The sequence below is a fragment of the Rhamphochromis longiceps genome, linkage group LG22 (genome assembly GCF_057381845.1).
Source record: "Rhamphochromis longiceps isolate RC_006_pf linkage group LG22, R_longiceps_female_GT1.1, whole genome shotgun sequence".
Classification (NCBI taxonomy): domain Eukaryota; kingdom Metazoa; phylum Chordata; class Actinopteri; order Cichliformes; family Cichlidae; genus Rhamphochromis; species Rhamphochromis longiceps.
In genome coordinates this window covers 2,288,063-2,304,860 of record NC_140577.1, presented here as the reverse complement: position 1 = coordinate 2,304,860, position 16,798 = coordinate 2,288,063, and the positions used below count along the sequence as shown (strand labels likewise).

The 16,798-nt window shown below is 42.3% G+C and overlaps 1 protein-coding gene across 8 annotated transcripts in view; it reads left to right on the top strand.

Annotated features, from left to right (window-relative positions):
• The window catches only part of col14a1b (collagen, type XIV, alpha 1b), a 175,294-nt gene that overhangs the window by 57,595 nt on the left and 100,901 nt on the right, over positions 1–16,798 (top strand). For all 8 annotated transcript variants that reach the window (XR_014909437.1, XM_085397011.1, XM_085397007.1 and 5 more), the window contains 7 exons: positions 6,770–6,928; positions 7,051–7,170; positions 9,624–9,788; positions 10,501–10,662; positions 11,001–11,170; positions 12,458–12,584; positions 15,333–15,478. Coding sequence is in view for 7 of the 8 variants with exons in the window: in XM_085397011.1 (XP_085253137.1) it covers positions 6,770–6,928; positions 7,051–7,170; positions 9,624–9,788; positions 10,501–10,662; positions 11,001–11,170; positions 12,458–12,584; positions 15,333–15,478 (1,049 nt within the window). In the remaining variant the exon portion in view is untranslated. The remainder of the gene's footprint in view (positions 1–6,769; positions 6,929–7,050; positions 7,171–9,623; positions 9,789–10,500; positions 10,663–11,000; positions 11,171–12,457; positions 12,585–15,332; positions 15,479–16,798) is intronic.

Here is a 16,798-nt window from a genome sequence, read left to right as displayed (position 1 = left end):
CCTGGAACACTTAAAGGTCTTTTTATGATCTGTTTGAAGAAACCATCAATGAAGCTTTTTTTGTTTTTTGCTACTGTCTGTTTGCCGCTCTTCTTGCCCTCCTTCCCAAACGGCATCTGTACACTGCAGCACAGTGAGCTGCAGGACAGGTGACGCATGCTGTCTATTTATTTTTATTTAAATACCAAGAAAACCCAACAGTCTTTGTTAATGACTAAAACTCACTCTTCTCTCCTAATTCATGACAACTTTGTTCAGTGATTATATCAGGAAGTAAACAGCTACAGGGACACAGCTGGCTCACAGCTGGATTGTGACAGTGAAAGAAAATAATTCTTAATTACAGAATCAGTTTAAAACCGAATCTTTGCTGACTCATTACATATATTTAGAGACATGTTTGTAGTTTGTTTTGCAGTGGACGAGCAACCCAATTCCTTTTTTTAATAATGTATCATCATCATCACCATCATCATCAGGGATGAACTAATTCCTTGATGCAAACAGTCTCAGGGTAACATACAAAACTTGGTTATATGAGTAAAATCCCAGCAGATGAGCCAGTCTCAGTCTCAGTACCGGATCCCAGCATCTTATCCTCCTCTCGACTGTCAGTCAGCTACGCTCGTCTTCGGGCTGACGCTCGGCTCTGTTCTGAGGCAAAGCGTGAACAGCAGACAACATTTCAGTCTATAACAGTTACAATACTACCAAAACATATAAAACTGCAACTTTCTGTGTGGAAACAATCAAAGTTGTATCTCAGGATTATTAAAGATATAGAAAACTGATGCTCTGCACAGACTGTTCCTGTAAGTAGACTTCCTCATGTTTCTTCTGTTTGCTCTTTTTCATCCCGGTTGGTGTCACACTGGGTTGACCTTTGACCTTTGCTCTTTTCTCCTCCCTCCATTGTTGACTTTTGTTAGCTTTGTGCTTTTTCAACCAGTGTTTACTTTTGTTTCTTTGCCTTTAAACAAAGTTAAAACGAGCTTTAGTTTTACATTTCAAAATAAAAGTTCATTGTTTTACTAACATTTCTATATGACATCGATCTCAAACGTGGCTTTATTCACATTATTATTGCACTTTCTGCCATGTATATGAAAACACCAAATTATAGACACATCTTTAGAAAACGAAAGGTTTCTAATACCCTTTCCTACATGTTACTTATGGCTGCTCATGTGAGCCTGTGGCAGGTACCACTGTGTGGCAGGCAGAGGTCGGACTCAAACACAAAGGGATCAACTAAAAAAGACGAAACATGAAACTCTAAAACTACAAACTGGGAGCTATAAGCTACAAACAACTAATAATTAACAACCAGAACATTAAGAGGGAAACATGGCACAAAAGGAAGCACACAGCAAACAGGGACGACACAACCACGAGCAGAGAGTGAGGACTTGAACGAGGGGCAGCAGGTGAGAACACAGGAGGAACAAATCAACACATAAGGAGAAAGGGGAAGCAAAGCAATGCACTACTAAAATAAAACAGGAAACACAAAACAGAGACTGAGCGACAGAGACCACGACGAGCAGGACACGACCAAATAAACAAGTAACAAAGAACCAGAAATACACACGACGAAGCTCGAAAGCACATGGAAGCTAAACAAATATAGATCATAGAGGTAAACAGAATGGACAAAAACACCGTCACAGACACAGGATGGCCTCTAACGAAGTCATTAATGTTACAGTTTTGCAAAATACCCAAAAACAATGATATTCTTCATTTTTGCTGCTGTAGTAAAAACAGGTGTCAGTCCGCTTCAATGGAGCTGTGACGATAACGGTCTGTGTGCTTCCTTTGCAGTTTGTGCTGTGAAACCAAACAGTGTTTCCTTTGTGTGATAACAAATGTCAGTCGCTTGTGTTGTTACACTCATTGCTCAGAGTGTGTTGGCCCCGCCCTCTTTTCTCTCTGCGTGTCTCTTTACCTCCATTTTTTTGTTTGTATTCTCACATTATCCAGTTTGCTTTTATCCTGTTTGCTGCTTCTCGTGTGATTAGTGTGTGCACAGTAGTTATTAAGTGAAAATATAGATGTGCATTGCAATTACAGCATAATAAAACAGAGCAGTGCTGATGATTAGTGCTGGAGGAGAATCAGTGCAGCGCACTCACAGAGAATAAGAAATAAAAGAAAACAAATGCCAAGGGGGGCATTAGGAAATCAAGCAGAGAAAAACACAGCATTGGTATTCGCAGCAGACTCACTTGTGTACTTTCATCCTTTAATACGCGTCTGCCACTTTTTTTCCCAGTTCTTCTTCTTTGTCTTTTGTCCTCTTTCTGCCATCTGTCCAGGCACTAGTCTGTTCCCAGACGTGCTATTAAAAGAGAGGTAGTTCTTTCACCTGCTGCCCCCAAGCACTGCTTTGCCCTTCTGTTTCATTTCCTGTGCTGACTAAGAAGAATCCGCCTCTTCCATCTTTAATTCTGTTCAAATCCTTCATCTTTAGACGATTCTGTGTTTAGTTCGGTCTTTTCAAGCTGTATCGTTTCATTTAATGCCAAATCTGGCAAACTAAAAATAACACCAAAATAGTTCATTCCAAACTAGAAAATATCTGTTTATTTACTTTGTGTTATAGAGTTAAAACAGCACTTTATAAAAACTGTAGTCTTCTCAGGTCAGCCCAAGACTGCTGAAGGTTCTTCATTTGTCAAACTGTTGTTGGCTGAATATGATATGATTAAGTTTTTGTCCTTTTATTAGTGACTTGAACCGATCTAGACTCAGAAACAATTTGCTCTTTCACTTCAGTTCAACATGAATCAGAAACAATGGGAGACTTCAAAGAAACGAACAGGAAGCTGATGCAACCTGAGCCTCTGTCTCAAATCGTGTTAATGATGTCGCCATCAGTGCTCACACATGCACCGCTTTCAGCACTTGACACACGTATTGGACAACAACAGCTGATGACTTTTGAAAAATGAAGAAGTTGGATGCTGCAGTGTGACCCTGAGGTTTGTCAGAGGCTGCGGTTCATGTCAGGAAGCTTTGTTTATTCAGGAAGAGATGGTGGTTTGGCTGCTTCACCACAGCAACTCTGCACACTGACTAATCTTTCTTTCCCAGTGCATTAAAATGTGTCGTGAACCGGTCCTTAGGCATGACGGATGAATCGCTCGGTATCACGGTAAAACTTGTGGCCACAACACCAACATGAAGCGAGACCATGTGCATCACAGCAGCTTGTACAAAAGCGTTTGGTGCAGTAAAACTGGACCAAAGAGAGGATTCACTGTGTTCAGTTTCTGCTTCGTCCATCTGAAGTAAGTCTTTCCTCCAGCTGCTTTTATTTGTCTAAATCATGGGCAAAAACAAACAGGTCAAAAGTCTTTAAGCCTCCAAAATGATAGTTTGGACCAGAAGACTACAGCACATTGATACAGACAAAACTTTCAGATGTTTGTGTGGTGCAGACAGCAACCCAAAAACGACTTTCAGTTTCTGTCTCACCACACAAACCTGATGCCAGGCTCACAGCTCGTCTTTCCAGAGCCGCGGAGTAATTGTGTGTTTTATGTGTCACTGCTTTCATCTGAAGTCACGCTGAACAGCGGCTCCGAGACTCGGCTGGAAGACCGAGGAGGAGGCTTAAATTCCTACACTGTAGAGACTTGTAAGAAGTGATACCTTAGTTAGTTCCTGTCAGCGATGAATGAAATGACTGCTGAAGAATGCCCTTGCCCTCCTCCAAACACACTTAGCGATACACCTCTTGAGACATGTTATAACCCGAAAGAAATATTCTCCTTTACATCTGCAGGATAAGTAATTGGGTGCCACGGGCATCAGCGACACACGTTAGATCTCACGTATAGAGACGCAGCAGCACTGAGCCAACTATGTGTCAGATTTGTGCTCATGCTTGAAATCAATGCTCGTGTTTCTTCCTGGGAGTAAAATGGTTATTCTACTTAATCCACTGTTAGGGCGAAGCATCGAGGCTCTGTTTTTATAATCGGTATGCATCATGGCTGCGCTTTTGTATGTCAGTGTGTACTGATAAGCTTTATTTGTTCAAGGAAAACATGCTGGGCAAGTATGACCCTGTCTCTGGTCCCTGCTTGCTTCATTTGTTCCCACATTTTAAACCTTGGAGATCCTCCCCGAATGACCCTCCAGGGTTCCTGATGGGTTTTACGTCTGCTTGAATCCTGTTGCTAGTAGGAAGAAATTAAAAGCCACTCATCAGTGAATATCCTTGAGCCATTTGTAACTTTTTCTGCCAGTTGGTGCCGGGCAGGTAGCGCACGGTGGATTTATGGTGCTTGAACCTTTGAGTCTAAAACATTTAATAAATGCACCACAAAACTGAGCAAATATAAAGAGGCCATTCCACAGAGCTGCACAGATGGTGGTAATTACATGTGATGAAGCCACCGTGAGCGATCCCCGTCACAGTACACATTCAGAATGACACAAGGGGCATGTCAGTATTTTTAATTAAGCTTTTAACCGTAGAAGGGAGAGCCTCTGTGTCCCAGAGGCAAAGGATGCTTCTGCATTTAATCTTTTTGGATGACACTCTGTATTTCTCCTAATGCTAAAACATGGAAACACAAAATCAAAGTTTAACACAGCACCATACGGCCATCTGTAGCCTGGTTTCAATTAAAGGGAAAACCTGAACCTCTGACCCTTACACTGATGTCACCTGGTGGCCTCTTATGATGTGAGGGCATGGTGCTTTCTCCACTTTGATGAAAGGCTCACTGCTAATTAATAGAAAGCTTCTTTGAGCAGAGGCACTTGTGTCCTGATGACAGCGGCCTCCTCTATCCAGAGCACACCGAGCTCGGTGAACAGCCTGATGAGACGAATGTGAATCGTATGCTTGGAGCGTCACAGTCACCTCATCTCAACCCAGCTGAAAACCTTTTTATGAGTTTTTCCACTGATGCTTTAGATCTCCAGCACTATCCTCAAAACATCAAATCATGGGAAATACACTATAATGCACCTACACATTACACCTACAGGAGACCCGTGCCATGAAGCTCCTGGTGCACAGTGATTCAGCTGATATCAATGCCAGATGGTGTTTGGAGACTTTTAAACACCTTCCTCTGTTGCTTTAAATGATCTGCTTGTTTGTAGCTGCTGTTTTTCCTGAATTCTTCCAATTTGTAATAATTCCACTTACAGTTGATGGTGAAATATCTTGCTGTTAAACGTGTATGCAGAGATGTTAGCGGCTGCTAATAGCAAGCTAGTGTGGTGGGCGTGGTATTCATCGCCGTGGGGCAGACATTTGGATTCATCTGCTTGCTTCGTTCACGCTGCATTGACGGTTGGTTCAGGGTTGTGTTGGCATTAAGATGCAGGTGCAGTCACCTGTTCAGTTTACCTGGTATTGATCAGTGCTGGCCAGGGTGAGCTCGAGGCGACAGAGTTCTGTTGGCTATAGGTTGAGCAGTTTCTATCTGTACATGAGCACACGCCTGTTAAAACTGCAGTGCAGGGATATGGAAATAAAGAGGAGCTAACAGTCTCTGAAGTCCCTCACAGCCTTTCTTCTGTGCATCGTGTTTATTTTTTCTTACACTGGACAGTTATCATCTTCTTATAATATATTGTTGACTGTCCAATAAAATATAGAAACCTGCTGTAAGTGTATGAATGCATCATGTAAATAGTAGCTGCAGTTAATCTTACAGCAGCTGCTAACCCACAGTAACACTACTCATGAACTGTAACATGATGGGATGTCTTCATTCACATTTAGCATGGGATTTTTGTGAAGTGCAATGTCATCATTAAAAGAAGCACTTAAATTTCAAAAGTTATATACTCTGATTTTCTTTGAACATCAGCCACTGGATGGAAAACAAAGTTTTAAAGAAAAAGTGTGAAACAAACTTGGATCTTGATTCTGTCAGTGGAAGGGGACATCCTTATTACATCATCTCAGGCATAGAAGCCACACCCACCTGCTGTTCAAATGCTTTGTGACTGACAGCCAATCAGTAGAAAGTTGACTTTAAAGGAGCGGCTGCTGAAAGCAAACAGAGGATGAGGGGCTGCAGAGAGGTGATGAAGCTACACATGTTCCCACTGGGAAACTCCCCAGTATAGCGACCCTCATCCAGTGGATCTGCTGGGAGTTTTAGGTGCCATATTCAACTCCGGTTTGAAGCAGTTTGGAGGCTTCTTGAATTCAAACCCAGCACCCTTAACGATTGCAGTATTTCCCATCGAGACCCAAACTCGGGTTTCCTCAGCTCCGTGTGAAAGATAATTGGTGGACAGAAATATGTCTGTTTCCTAATTTGCTTGGCCTTTGGCTCACTGTGTGCTGCACTGGCTTTTGTAAATGAACTGCTGTTTCCTCATTAGAGTCAGGTCTGTTTTATCACCCAGTAAACTGTTGAGACAAACAACAGAGGGGGCTGTTATTTTTCATCTGCTAAAACGAAGCGCCTCGCTCCTCTAGGGTTTAATTATACTGTGTTGAACTGAATTAGAATTAATGAAACACTTTGTAATACTTTGGGACAGAAGCTGCACATCAAACTGTCCTACTTTTACCAGTGCAGATTTATCACGTATGTGCTGTAGGCTGCCGTGGAAGTTTGGGATCCTGTTTAGAGTCTCAGTCACATGTTAGGCAGAAGGCTAAATGTTTTTGTGGTCCACCATCATGGCGGGAAACCTTCCTCTGCTGATTTAGCTTTTCAAAGTTCAGAGTTTTCCTGTTTTCAAAGTCTTTTCTAAATTCCTGTTTTCTTCTTGTGATTTTAAGCTGAAGCGGGATTTATGTGTAAGACTCCAGCCATAGCTGACATCGTGATCCTGGTAGACGGTTCCTGGAGTATCGGGCGGATCAACTTCAGGCTGGTCAGGACCTTCCTGGAGAACCTGGTCAAGGCGTTTTCAGTGGAGATTGACAAGACTAGGATTGGTGAGAAGATTTCAGTCCCTTTGGAGGATGGAGTCTGAGCCAGACTGGAATCTGTTATTAAGTTACTGTTAAATATTACTACCTAATTGTAGTTTAAATTCCACTCTTACTTTTGCACGCAGGTCTGGCTCAGTACAGTGGAGACCCCAGGATCGAGTGGCATCTGAACGCTCACACCACTAAAGAGTCTGTAATCGATGCTGTGAAGAATCTGCCATATAAAGGAGGAAACACACTGACAGGTGCGAAACCCCAGCCTCCCACTGGTTATTATGGTCTGCTCTCCCCATCAGAGTGAACAGATAATGCTCAGAGGTGCACTTGGACCAAAGCCCGTCCTTTTGCCCGAGCTTATTAAACTGAGGGGAGCTCATTTTGGATTAGTCTTCAAGTGTTGGTGACCTTGCCGCATTCGGCTGATAAGAGCTGAGTGTGAATCAGAAGGTCGGCTAGCTTTCTAAAGTTTCAGCATCACTTTTAACGGACAGTAGAAGGAAATAAATAAAGACATTCACCAATATTCAGGACAAGATTGGTAAAGCAGGAATGCAGCACATGCTGTTATTTGAATAATAGTTATAAAATTAGTCTTTTTGTGTTTGTTACTTAAACCAGCAGGAGAAACATTTCATAGAAGTATGACTTCATCCTGGAATTCATCAGGATGTTCTTGGACTAAACAACCATCAACTCTACCAACAGGCACTTTCATTTGTTTCGTGTTGTTCTGGGAAGAGGGGAAACAGAAAATTAAAGAATCTAAAAACTGAATTATACAAAAATGAATCCACGTGGAAAGCATCACTAATGAAGCAGAGGGTCCCAGCTGTCCACAAGATTCAAGACGAAAGAATAATCAGCATTAAGCTGAGTTTCTAGTAGCTGTCCAAAAGCTGCCTGAGGTAAACTTTCAGTCCCAGAGCAGATCTTATTGGTTATATTAATGAAAGGCCAAGATTCGTGAACATCAGGCATATTAAAACATACGGTACTTTGTTATCGATACCTGAGCACGTGTACGTCCACACAGGCTGACTCAGGGTTCAGCATCTCGCCCATGTGTTACTGCGCCACACTGACAGGAGGAGCCAGGATTGGATGGAGATGACCTGCTCGGGCTTAGTGAACATCACAAAACAGTCAATATCATTAAATGTAAACTGACTGGACTTGAGTGGGCGTCTTCCTCGTGCACAAACTTTAGTTATGGAGTTCTGAGCAAAGACTGATGCATTTCCATCACCATCCAGATGATGTGCAGTTACATTTCTAAATTATGAGTTTGACCCTAGAAATCTCTGGAAGGTTTCATGTGTGGCTGCCCTCCGGTCACGTTGTAAATACTATTGTTTTGCTCTTAAATTAAAAAACCAAAAAATTATGACAGCTTTGTTTTATCTGACAGAATATTCACAATTAGGAACATTCAGTCTCAGTTTGGGCCTAAAAATCTCCCCCACTCATCTGACACTTGTAGACTGAAATTGTAATATAGTCTTATGGAGGTGTCCTGATAGCTCACTGTGAAGCCTTCACTTTATCTGTTATTCTGATTGGAGAGTACAAACAGGGTCGGAAAAGAAAAACCGTTTCACCCCAGGGATTTATCACAGACGTCCACCCTCCCCGACCCTCCTCGTGGTTTTGTTTTTGTTGATAGGGAATCATTGCAGGGTCTTTACCGTGAAGTATGGATCACCTTGAGACAGGCTGTTGTAATTTGACCCTCTTTAAATAAAATGTAATTGAACTTCTTGTGTTGCTAATGAAACTGATCTATCGCTCGAGGGAGCAGCAGTACTTTAACAGTCTGTTAGAAGTTGAAGAAGACGTCTGTAATGTCGTTAATGGACACAGCTGAACTCAGCTGCTCATTATGTTATCAAGCTCATTAGACAAAAACCTTGTTGAGCTAATAAGGCGCTCTATAACAATCATTTTCAAGTCTTTGATTGCAACTCTTGAGGCTACATCTCAGCTCAGAGGCATTTATCTGTCCTCGCTACACCTCAGTGGGAAACTTTAAGTACACTCAAACTGTCAGCCAGGACGTAACTGTTGCTTTAAAAGTGCAGACGATAAACGGCTCGAATCTCCCGCACTTTATCCAACTCATGATAGATTTAATATGTATGCAGAAGTATGTTATAGTAAAAGTAAACCATGTTTTTATGGTTTTCCTACATTTAATGTTTTTGACTCGTCAGCTTTGCTCCACGCAGCAGGAAAGCTGAATGAAAACAACATTTTCTTCATTGTTGTGACTAAAATGTTCATGTTTTCTATAGGAATCTGTGAAATTCAGCTATATATCACTAAGTGACATTTACAAGGTTTTTGTTGTTTTTTTTACTGGTTTGTGCCCAAATTTGGGACTTTGGGTCTTTTTTTATATTTCAACTAGCCAGTACTTTTGTTCCCAAATTACAGATCCTGGTTTAATAGTTTTTGAGATATTTATGTTTGAATATTGCTTCAGATTTCAATGTATGAAAAAAATATCTGGTTTTCAAAAAAATATTTGATAAATGAAGCAAAATTTCCACAGCACTCAGTATCTAAGTCCAGACTTTAGAGTATTTAAACAAATCGTAGATGGCCGAGGCTGCGATGATTCCAGATCAAATGGCTCCTCTTCTTATTTTTATTTCAGCATCTTCATGTTTTCGCTTTGTCTTTGTTTGAATCCGACCAGGTCTGGCTCTGACCTTCGTCCTGGAGAACAGCTTCAAACCCGAGTCAGGCTCCAGACCCGGTGTTCCCAAGATAGGAATCCTCATCACGGATGGGAAGTCCCAGGATGATGTCATACCCCCAGCGCAGAGCCTGAAGGATGCTGGGATAGAACTGTTTGCCATTGGTATGACAGCACTAAATGCTCCACACACCATGGGCTCGGCTGTTGCTCTGCTACACGTGCAGCTGGTTGATGGCAAACATAGAGCACAATGATACATCTGTCTGTATGTGTTGAAATGGTGCAGCTCCTTTGGTTCACTGAGCTCTCCTTCATATAAACCAGCTGATGTCTTTAAAGATTCACAGTTTTTCCTTTGGAGTTTTCTAGGCTGAACTCTGTTTTCTTCTTCAGCACAGTCACAGCTTAATTTCAACATTTCCGCCGTTCTGTGTTTGTGCTGAAATAGCAGGTTATTAATTAACTGACAAAAATTGAATAAAAGACCTTTAATGATATTTGCAGATATTCATGAGGCAAGAACAGCAGGCAGCATCTTAGATTCATGCTGATGCTTCTTGTCTTATAAATATTTTTAATGCATTTCATTTCGGACTACCCCTGATGCTATGCTACCTTTGGACTCAGTCTGTTGCTCTTGTCAGCCTTCAGCTTTAGCTTGTAGTTTCAGCAGGGGGAAAGTTTAGAGATGGAATAAGAAACCCTGTTGCAGACAGCGCATGTCACAGCCTGGCGAATAGTTTTGCTGTTGTAGATGAAGTCCTGTGTATATATTCATGTTCTGGTTGCGTCATGGAAAACTTATTTCCAACACCTTTCATGTCACCGTTGCTGACAGTCGGATCACTCGGTTTTCTCTCTCCTCTCTCTCCAGGTGTGAAAAATGCTGATGAGAATGAGCTGAAGGCGATTGCCTCACCTCCAGAGGAAACTCACGTTTACAACGTGGCAGACTTCAGCGTGATGAGCGACATCGTGGAAGGTCTCACCAAGACCGTTTGCGACCGCGTGGAGCAGCTCGACAAGAAGATCAAAGGTCTGAAGAGCAGCAGGAATCAGCAGAGTCAGAGATGATACGGCGAAGATGCTGCTGTTTGCATCAGTGTTGCTTTGTTGATGCTGTTGGTTATAAAAATAACAAGACCACTTCCCCACCAAATATATTGCAGCCTTGTTATCTTTGTAATGAAATGCCCACAACGTTGTGCCGCATAAACACAGATGTGGCTTCAGATAGCAGCAGAGATGTTGCAGTTTATTACTTTCAGAGTCACTTTGCACACACAACAGGATCATTTCAGCTCTCGCAGGCTGGTCTGACCCGAGTTTCACACGTAATAGAAGAAAAATCTCTGCTTTCTTTATTATCTGCAGGGGGGGCGGAGCCTGCCCCGCCACCAGCCGTCGTGGCTGCACCTCGTGACCTCGTGACCTCGGAGATAACTGCTCGTAGTTTCCGGGTGACATGGACACACGCATCGGGTCAGGTGGAGAAATACCGAGTGGTGTACTACCCTGCCAGTGGGGGGCAGCCAGAAGAAAAGGTATTTTACTTGTTTTATTGTTGGTCCATTATTATTTTAATTATTTTCATTTATTTTTGGAGTTTTTCATGCCTGAAAGAAACACACTTTTTCTTGGCGATTAATGCAAATCATGCAATTTTCAAGAAACTACAAATAGTTCTCTTTATTTTTCACTTTTAATTTTCAGCTTCCATCATAGTTTTTCCACCACAGCGAACGGCCCTGCTTTTATTGTAATTGTGCAATAAAGTCTAAACTACTGTGTGATTGTTAGGCGGCTCATCTGGCTTTCTGGCTTCTTATAACTGACTGAAGGGAGCGCTTTTCTTTTGTCCCCTTAATTAGTGGAACTTTGGTCCTGATTCAACTCCAGAGAGCAAATAAAATACAAACTGTCTGTGATGTAGTGGCAGCATTTTAATTAAAGCTGCTCGGCTAATCCTTTTAAGGGTCACTTCCAGAAGTTAAGTAATTTCTCAGAGTGATCTGCACGATAAATGCCAACAATTATGCAGGATTTGCAGTAAGGGAATAATAAAAGTGAGCACTCTCGTATGCTGTGGTAAACTATATTCTGTTATTTTCATTATTAGCCATTAGCTGTGGAAGATGTGAAAAACTGGAGCACTGATGTGTCTTTTTAATCAGTGTGCCTAACTACAGACATCCACTGACTTATTCTGTGACGTAGGTGTTTTCCCATGTGCGGAAATGTCCGGATAATACATTCAAACTTTGTTTCCATACCTATATCACCACGCAGACATGCAGTGCTGTAATTTTCCAAGTTTATATTTATGCTCCTGCAGTTCCTTCTTATTTTTATCCCATTTCTCTTTGATGTTTATTACAACTTGCAGCTGGAACGGCCCAGTTTCCCCACAAGGAAAACTGAGGTTTCATCAAAGCTAATCTGATCTAGTTACACTCAATTTAAATCTCTTTGGAGAGAGCTGAATGCCTGCAGCAACATGTGGTGCTTTTTTCAACCTTGTGATATGCACTCGCTTAATAAACAGAAGATTTTTTTCTGTATTTTAATGCTTTTTGACAAACAAAGTTCTGCTGTCTATTACAAAGACATGAAGAGCTCTAATTTAGAGCAAATTAAGATTATTTTAATCCCAGCTGTATCAGACAGTTATGTCCCTGAGAGCACAGCAGAAATGAATGAGCATCACAAGCAAACATACTTGTTTAGTGTGTCTGACTGACTGGCTTATCTCATTCCAGCATTGTACACTTACTGCACTTGATAACACTGCTGTGATATCCAGGCTGTGACCCACTGGGATCTGTTTTTAGGTGGTCCAGGGGACACAGAACAGCGTGGAGCTGAGCTATCTGAACTCTCTGACAGAGTACCAGGTGGCTGTTTTTGCCGTCTATCGCAGCGCCGCAAGTGAAGCCCTGAGAGGAAGTGCTACTACATGTAAGTTTATATGTTTACGCATTCAAACAGATGGAAGCAGGAAACATGGTAGTAAGCACCATGCAGCATCTGATGGTCTGTAAGGCCCATTTTGAAGCCTCAATTGCAACAATATTGGCGTCTTCATTGAGACATGTTGAAGCTAACAGTGACTTCTCTGCTAATGCTAGCAAACCTGGTGCAGTCACCTTGCAGTCCTGTTGCCTTTGAGTTGGGGACCAGGTCTGCGACCAGTCATAGTCAGTTTTTTCATGCATTAGTTCAGTATTGAGTGGAAATGAATGCAGTATGTTTGTGAAATTACAAACCTGTTACTACCTACATACACAGAAAGCCACACTAACTCTTTATACAAAGTTTTGTCAGAACCTCACAGATTTGAAACAATCTGTGGTTAGCACTGTTGCCCCACAGCACGAAGGTCCTGAGTTCAATTCCACCATCAGGCCGGGTCTTTCTGTGTGGAGTTTGCATGTTCTCCCCGTGTTTGCGTGGCTTCCTCCCACTGTCCAACGACATGCAGCTTGTGGGGATAGGTTAATTGGATAATCCAAATTGTCACTAGGTGTGAATGTGAGTGCGAGTGGTTGTCTGTCCCTGTGTGTTGGCCCTGCGACAGACTGGCGACCTGTCCAGGGTGGACCCCGCCTCTCGCCCTATGACAGCTGGGATAGGCTCCAGCGCCCCCCGCGACCCTGAGAAGGATAAGCAGAAGAGAATGGATGGATTCAGAATTTCGTCTACAAACAGTTACACAGTTTAGTGATGCAGGGACTAGGCAGCCGTGCTTTTATGAAGATGTGTAAGCAGAATGCAGCCAGTTGGCAATCAGCTGAGTCGAGTCTTGAGTTGCAACGTGACATCTTGTGGCGAAGTTGCGCTCATAGCTCATCGTTACAGACTGAGACTGACTGTAATGTGTCAGCAGTTTATTTGCATCTATGATCGAGATGTGATTACCTGCAAAAACCGGTGAATGTGTCTGAGAGCGACTGCAGTTCCTTTGAGTCAGACGGGTTCCCTCCCACTAAGAGGCCTGAGCCATCGCCAGTGGTTGAGGGTGTTTCACATTCAGGTGAACGTTTGGTGACCGTGACTACTTCAAATTGTTCAAAGAGCTCCAAAAGGCATCGCCAGCACAAACACAGGTCAGGGACGAGATGAATTCATTAATACATTTTTAATTAATTAATGAATTTTTCATATTTCTGTTGTAACTTGGCTTGATAGCGATTGATTCACTTTTGGATTGAGTCTCAAGCGGCCGTTTGAAGAACTGTGAAAACCACACGATGAAGATTTACCTACATGTTGCAGAGGCAAATGAACAATGTCCATTTGAGCCTCATTTAAGAATTAAGTCCCAAATGAGGGATCTGAACTCTTCATTTTTCCCAGCATGCACCTCTTCTATTATTCACTATCGCTCTCAGTCTTAAACCTCCAAGACAGTCTTCCCCTGGGATCTTTCATTGTGCTGTTAATTCTCTGCATCAAACCATTTCTGCTTCTGTGCAGTAGAAATGTGTTCTTGCTCACACTGAAGAGAAAGACTCAGTGTTAACCTGCAGAGCTTTTAATCATTTATTTATTGCTTTAATTTTGCTTTGAAGAAACTGACAGGACCGAGATGAACAACACACCTTTGGTCTTTTCACTCAATTCCAATGAAGCCAATTTATGACTGTTGAGTTGCAGCATCCGTAATAGCAGTGATAGAGCAGCAGACATGTGTTGTACTACAAAGGAAAACAGTGAATTTGGGCCATAAAAGCTACACAGGTGTTTCATTATTTATTCGTGGCCCGATCCTCCTCTGACAGGATGCCTGTGGCGAGCTCTAATTCTGGTGGTATTGCCTGAGGCCTCGTGCTGACATGTGTACCCCGAGCCAGAGCCTGGCTGGATTCTCTGACCTTCTCGACCTGGCGTTCGCTGACGAATGACAGGGGATTCCTCCCTGTTGGTCGAGGATGAATGCAAAGTCACAAGTTGACCTTGTAGCAAAGTTAATGTGCTGTGGCTGTTTGCTGGAAGCTGCCACTTCTGCCCTGCTGCACTGTCTGGTTAAGGCAGCAAATTAAACATGATGCTAGGTACTAATTGATTTGGGGGTTTGAGCAGAGTGTGGTACAAAAGTGGAACATTTATCAAAGCAATAAGTGAGGACTTCACTCGTGCTGTCTGACTCTCTGAAATATATTCGATTTCATGAAACCAGACCTCCATTTCAATCACATCAACTGCTTGACTTAAAATACACTGTGGTGGTTTGCAGAGGCAAAACTACATCACGTCGGCCGTCGGCCCAAAGCTTCAGGACCTGGTTGTAAATCTCATTAGTCTCTTTTCTAGTTAAAGCTCGTTTGGCTCATTGCCGTGCAGGACAATGACCTCTGAATAACTGCTGTTTTTAACAACCCTGACATTGTGCATAACTGTTTAAAATACATCAAAGAAGATTTGGATTTCTGTTTAATCATGCATGAACTTACAAGACCTAATTTACTTCTATTGCTGCCGGAGAGCCGTAGGATAACGAATTCCTTAGACTTTAGAAAAGAGCGAGTTTTCTATGAAATGTGAATTTTCAGGACTTGTCTGGCCCAAAACAGTCGATGGTTAGTGTAAAAGTGCCAGATTACTGTTCTAGGTAAGATTTAATCAGCTACACTTCCTTATTGTTTAAAAGTAAATGTGTCAAAGGAAGAAACGCCGTCATCCAAACCCTGTGCTTGTGTCCGACAGTGGCCCTGCCCACGGTGAACAACCTGGAGTTGTTTGATATTACCCACAGCACTATGCGGGTCCGCTGGAAGGCCGTCGCTGGGGCTTCTGGGTACATGATCCTGTACGCCCCGCTGACTGAAGAGGATGCTTCAGATGAGAAGGAGGTGAGGAGTGTGCTCGTGTGCAATGAGAGTAAATGTGAGGCAAAGAATGAGCTGTATGATGCAGAGCAGGGTGCTCCCTGCTGGGCGCCAGCTCCTTTTCCAAAACAATGTTTCCTCAGATTTCTTTACATCACACAACGTTCCTCACAGGCCTACTTTAAACTCTGATCCAAGTAAAATATCTCCTACTTTATGTCATTTTAAAAGCCATTCAAATATAGTGTTCAAAACTTTGTGAAAGTAACTGAACTCCTGTGCTGCCTTGTGTTTATTAATTGATGAAGTCCAGTTGCCCTCATCAATTAGTCCATATTTCAAAAAACCAGACGCCAAAATGTTGACAAAGAGACTTTAATCAGGTTGTAATCAATCTGAGTGGTAAGCAAAGACTGTGTTAGTGTGGCTGAAAAATGTGGTTTTTAATATGTGCCAGTGTGAATATTTAACATCTTACAACTCAGCATTGTTTATCGGAAAAACATGAGCTGAATTCTTGATGTTGAGACTGATGGTGGAAAAAACCAAACGACTCCGCTGCTCCAGGTCATTGTGCTCACCTGATGCGCCGCTCTCAGGCTTGGACACATCATCCAATGAAGGCTGCTCTCTGGTCACTGATGTATAGACCCAGCTCTCATCAGCAGAGTATTTCAACATGAGAGGCAGCAGTGATGGAAGAGTTGATATTTGCTCTTTGTCGAAGTTTGAAGTCTAGGACGTCCAGCCAGACAGGAAGTGGTCCTGTGGTGCAGGCGGCGACCCTGGAGGAGGTTCAACCAACTTTACTTCAGGCATTTTTAATCAAACAGAGTAACCGTACTGTATGACTGCACATCGTATACTTTATAGAAGCAGAATTCTGGATGTGCACTTTTCAAATTGTTAACTCCAACACTGTTAGAGTTAACATGGATGTCATTATGGTTTGATATAACCAATAAGCCAGCATTCAGGTTTCTGGTGTGATGAACAGTCTTTTGTTAGAGTGAACATGAATAGAAAAACTTGAACTATAACTTCAAATACCTGCAGGTTTGAGCGGAAGAAACTTTGGAGTGAATGTAATCAGCAGCTCAGGATCTCACAATTTGACTTTTTGACTTTGGAGAAAAATCACAGGATATCGTTGGACATTTGCATAACAAAGACTTTCTGCGCCTGTTGACTTTTGTCTGTGGTTTTGCTTCTCGTTTGGTATTTTTGTCTTCGGCGTTCGCAGGAATTCCACCTAAATTTGCTTTGAAATAGTCTATTAAAGACGGTGACTGTCGGAGCTGACAGACTGCTAATTTGCATTCAGCTGAATAAAGTTGACCTTCT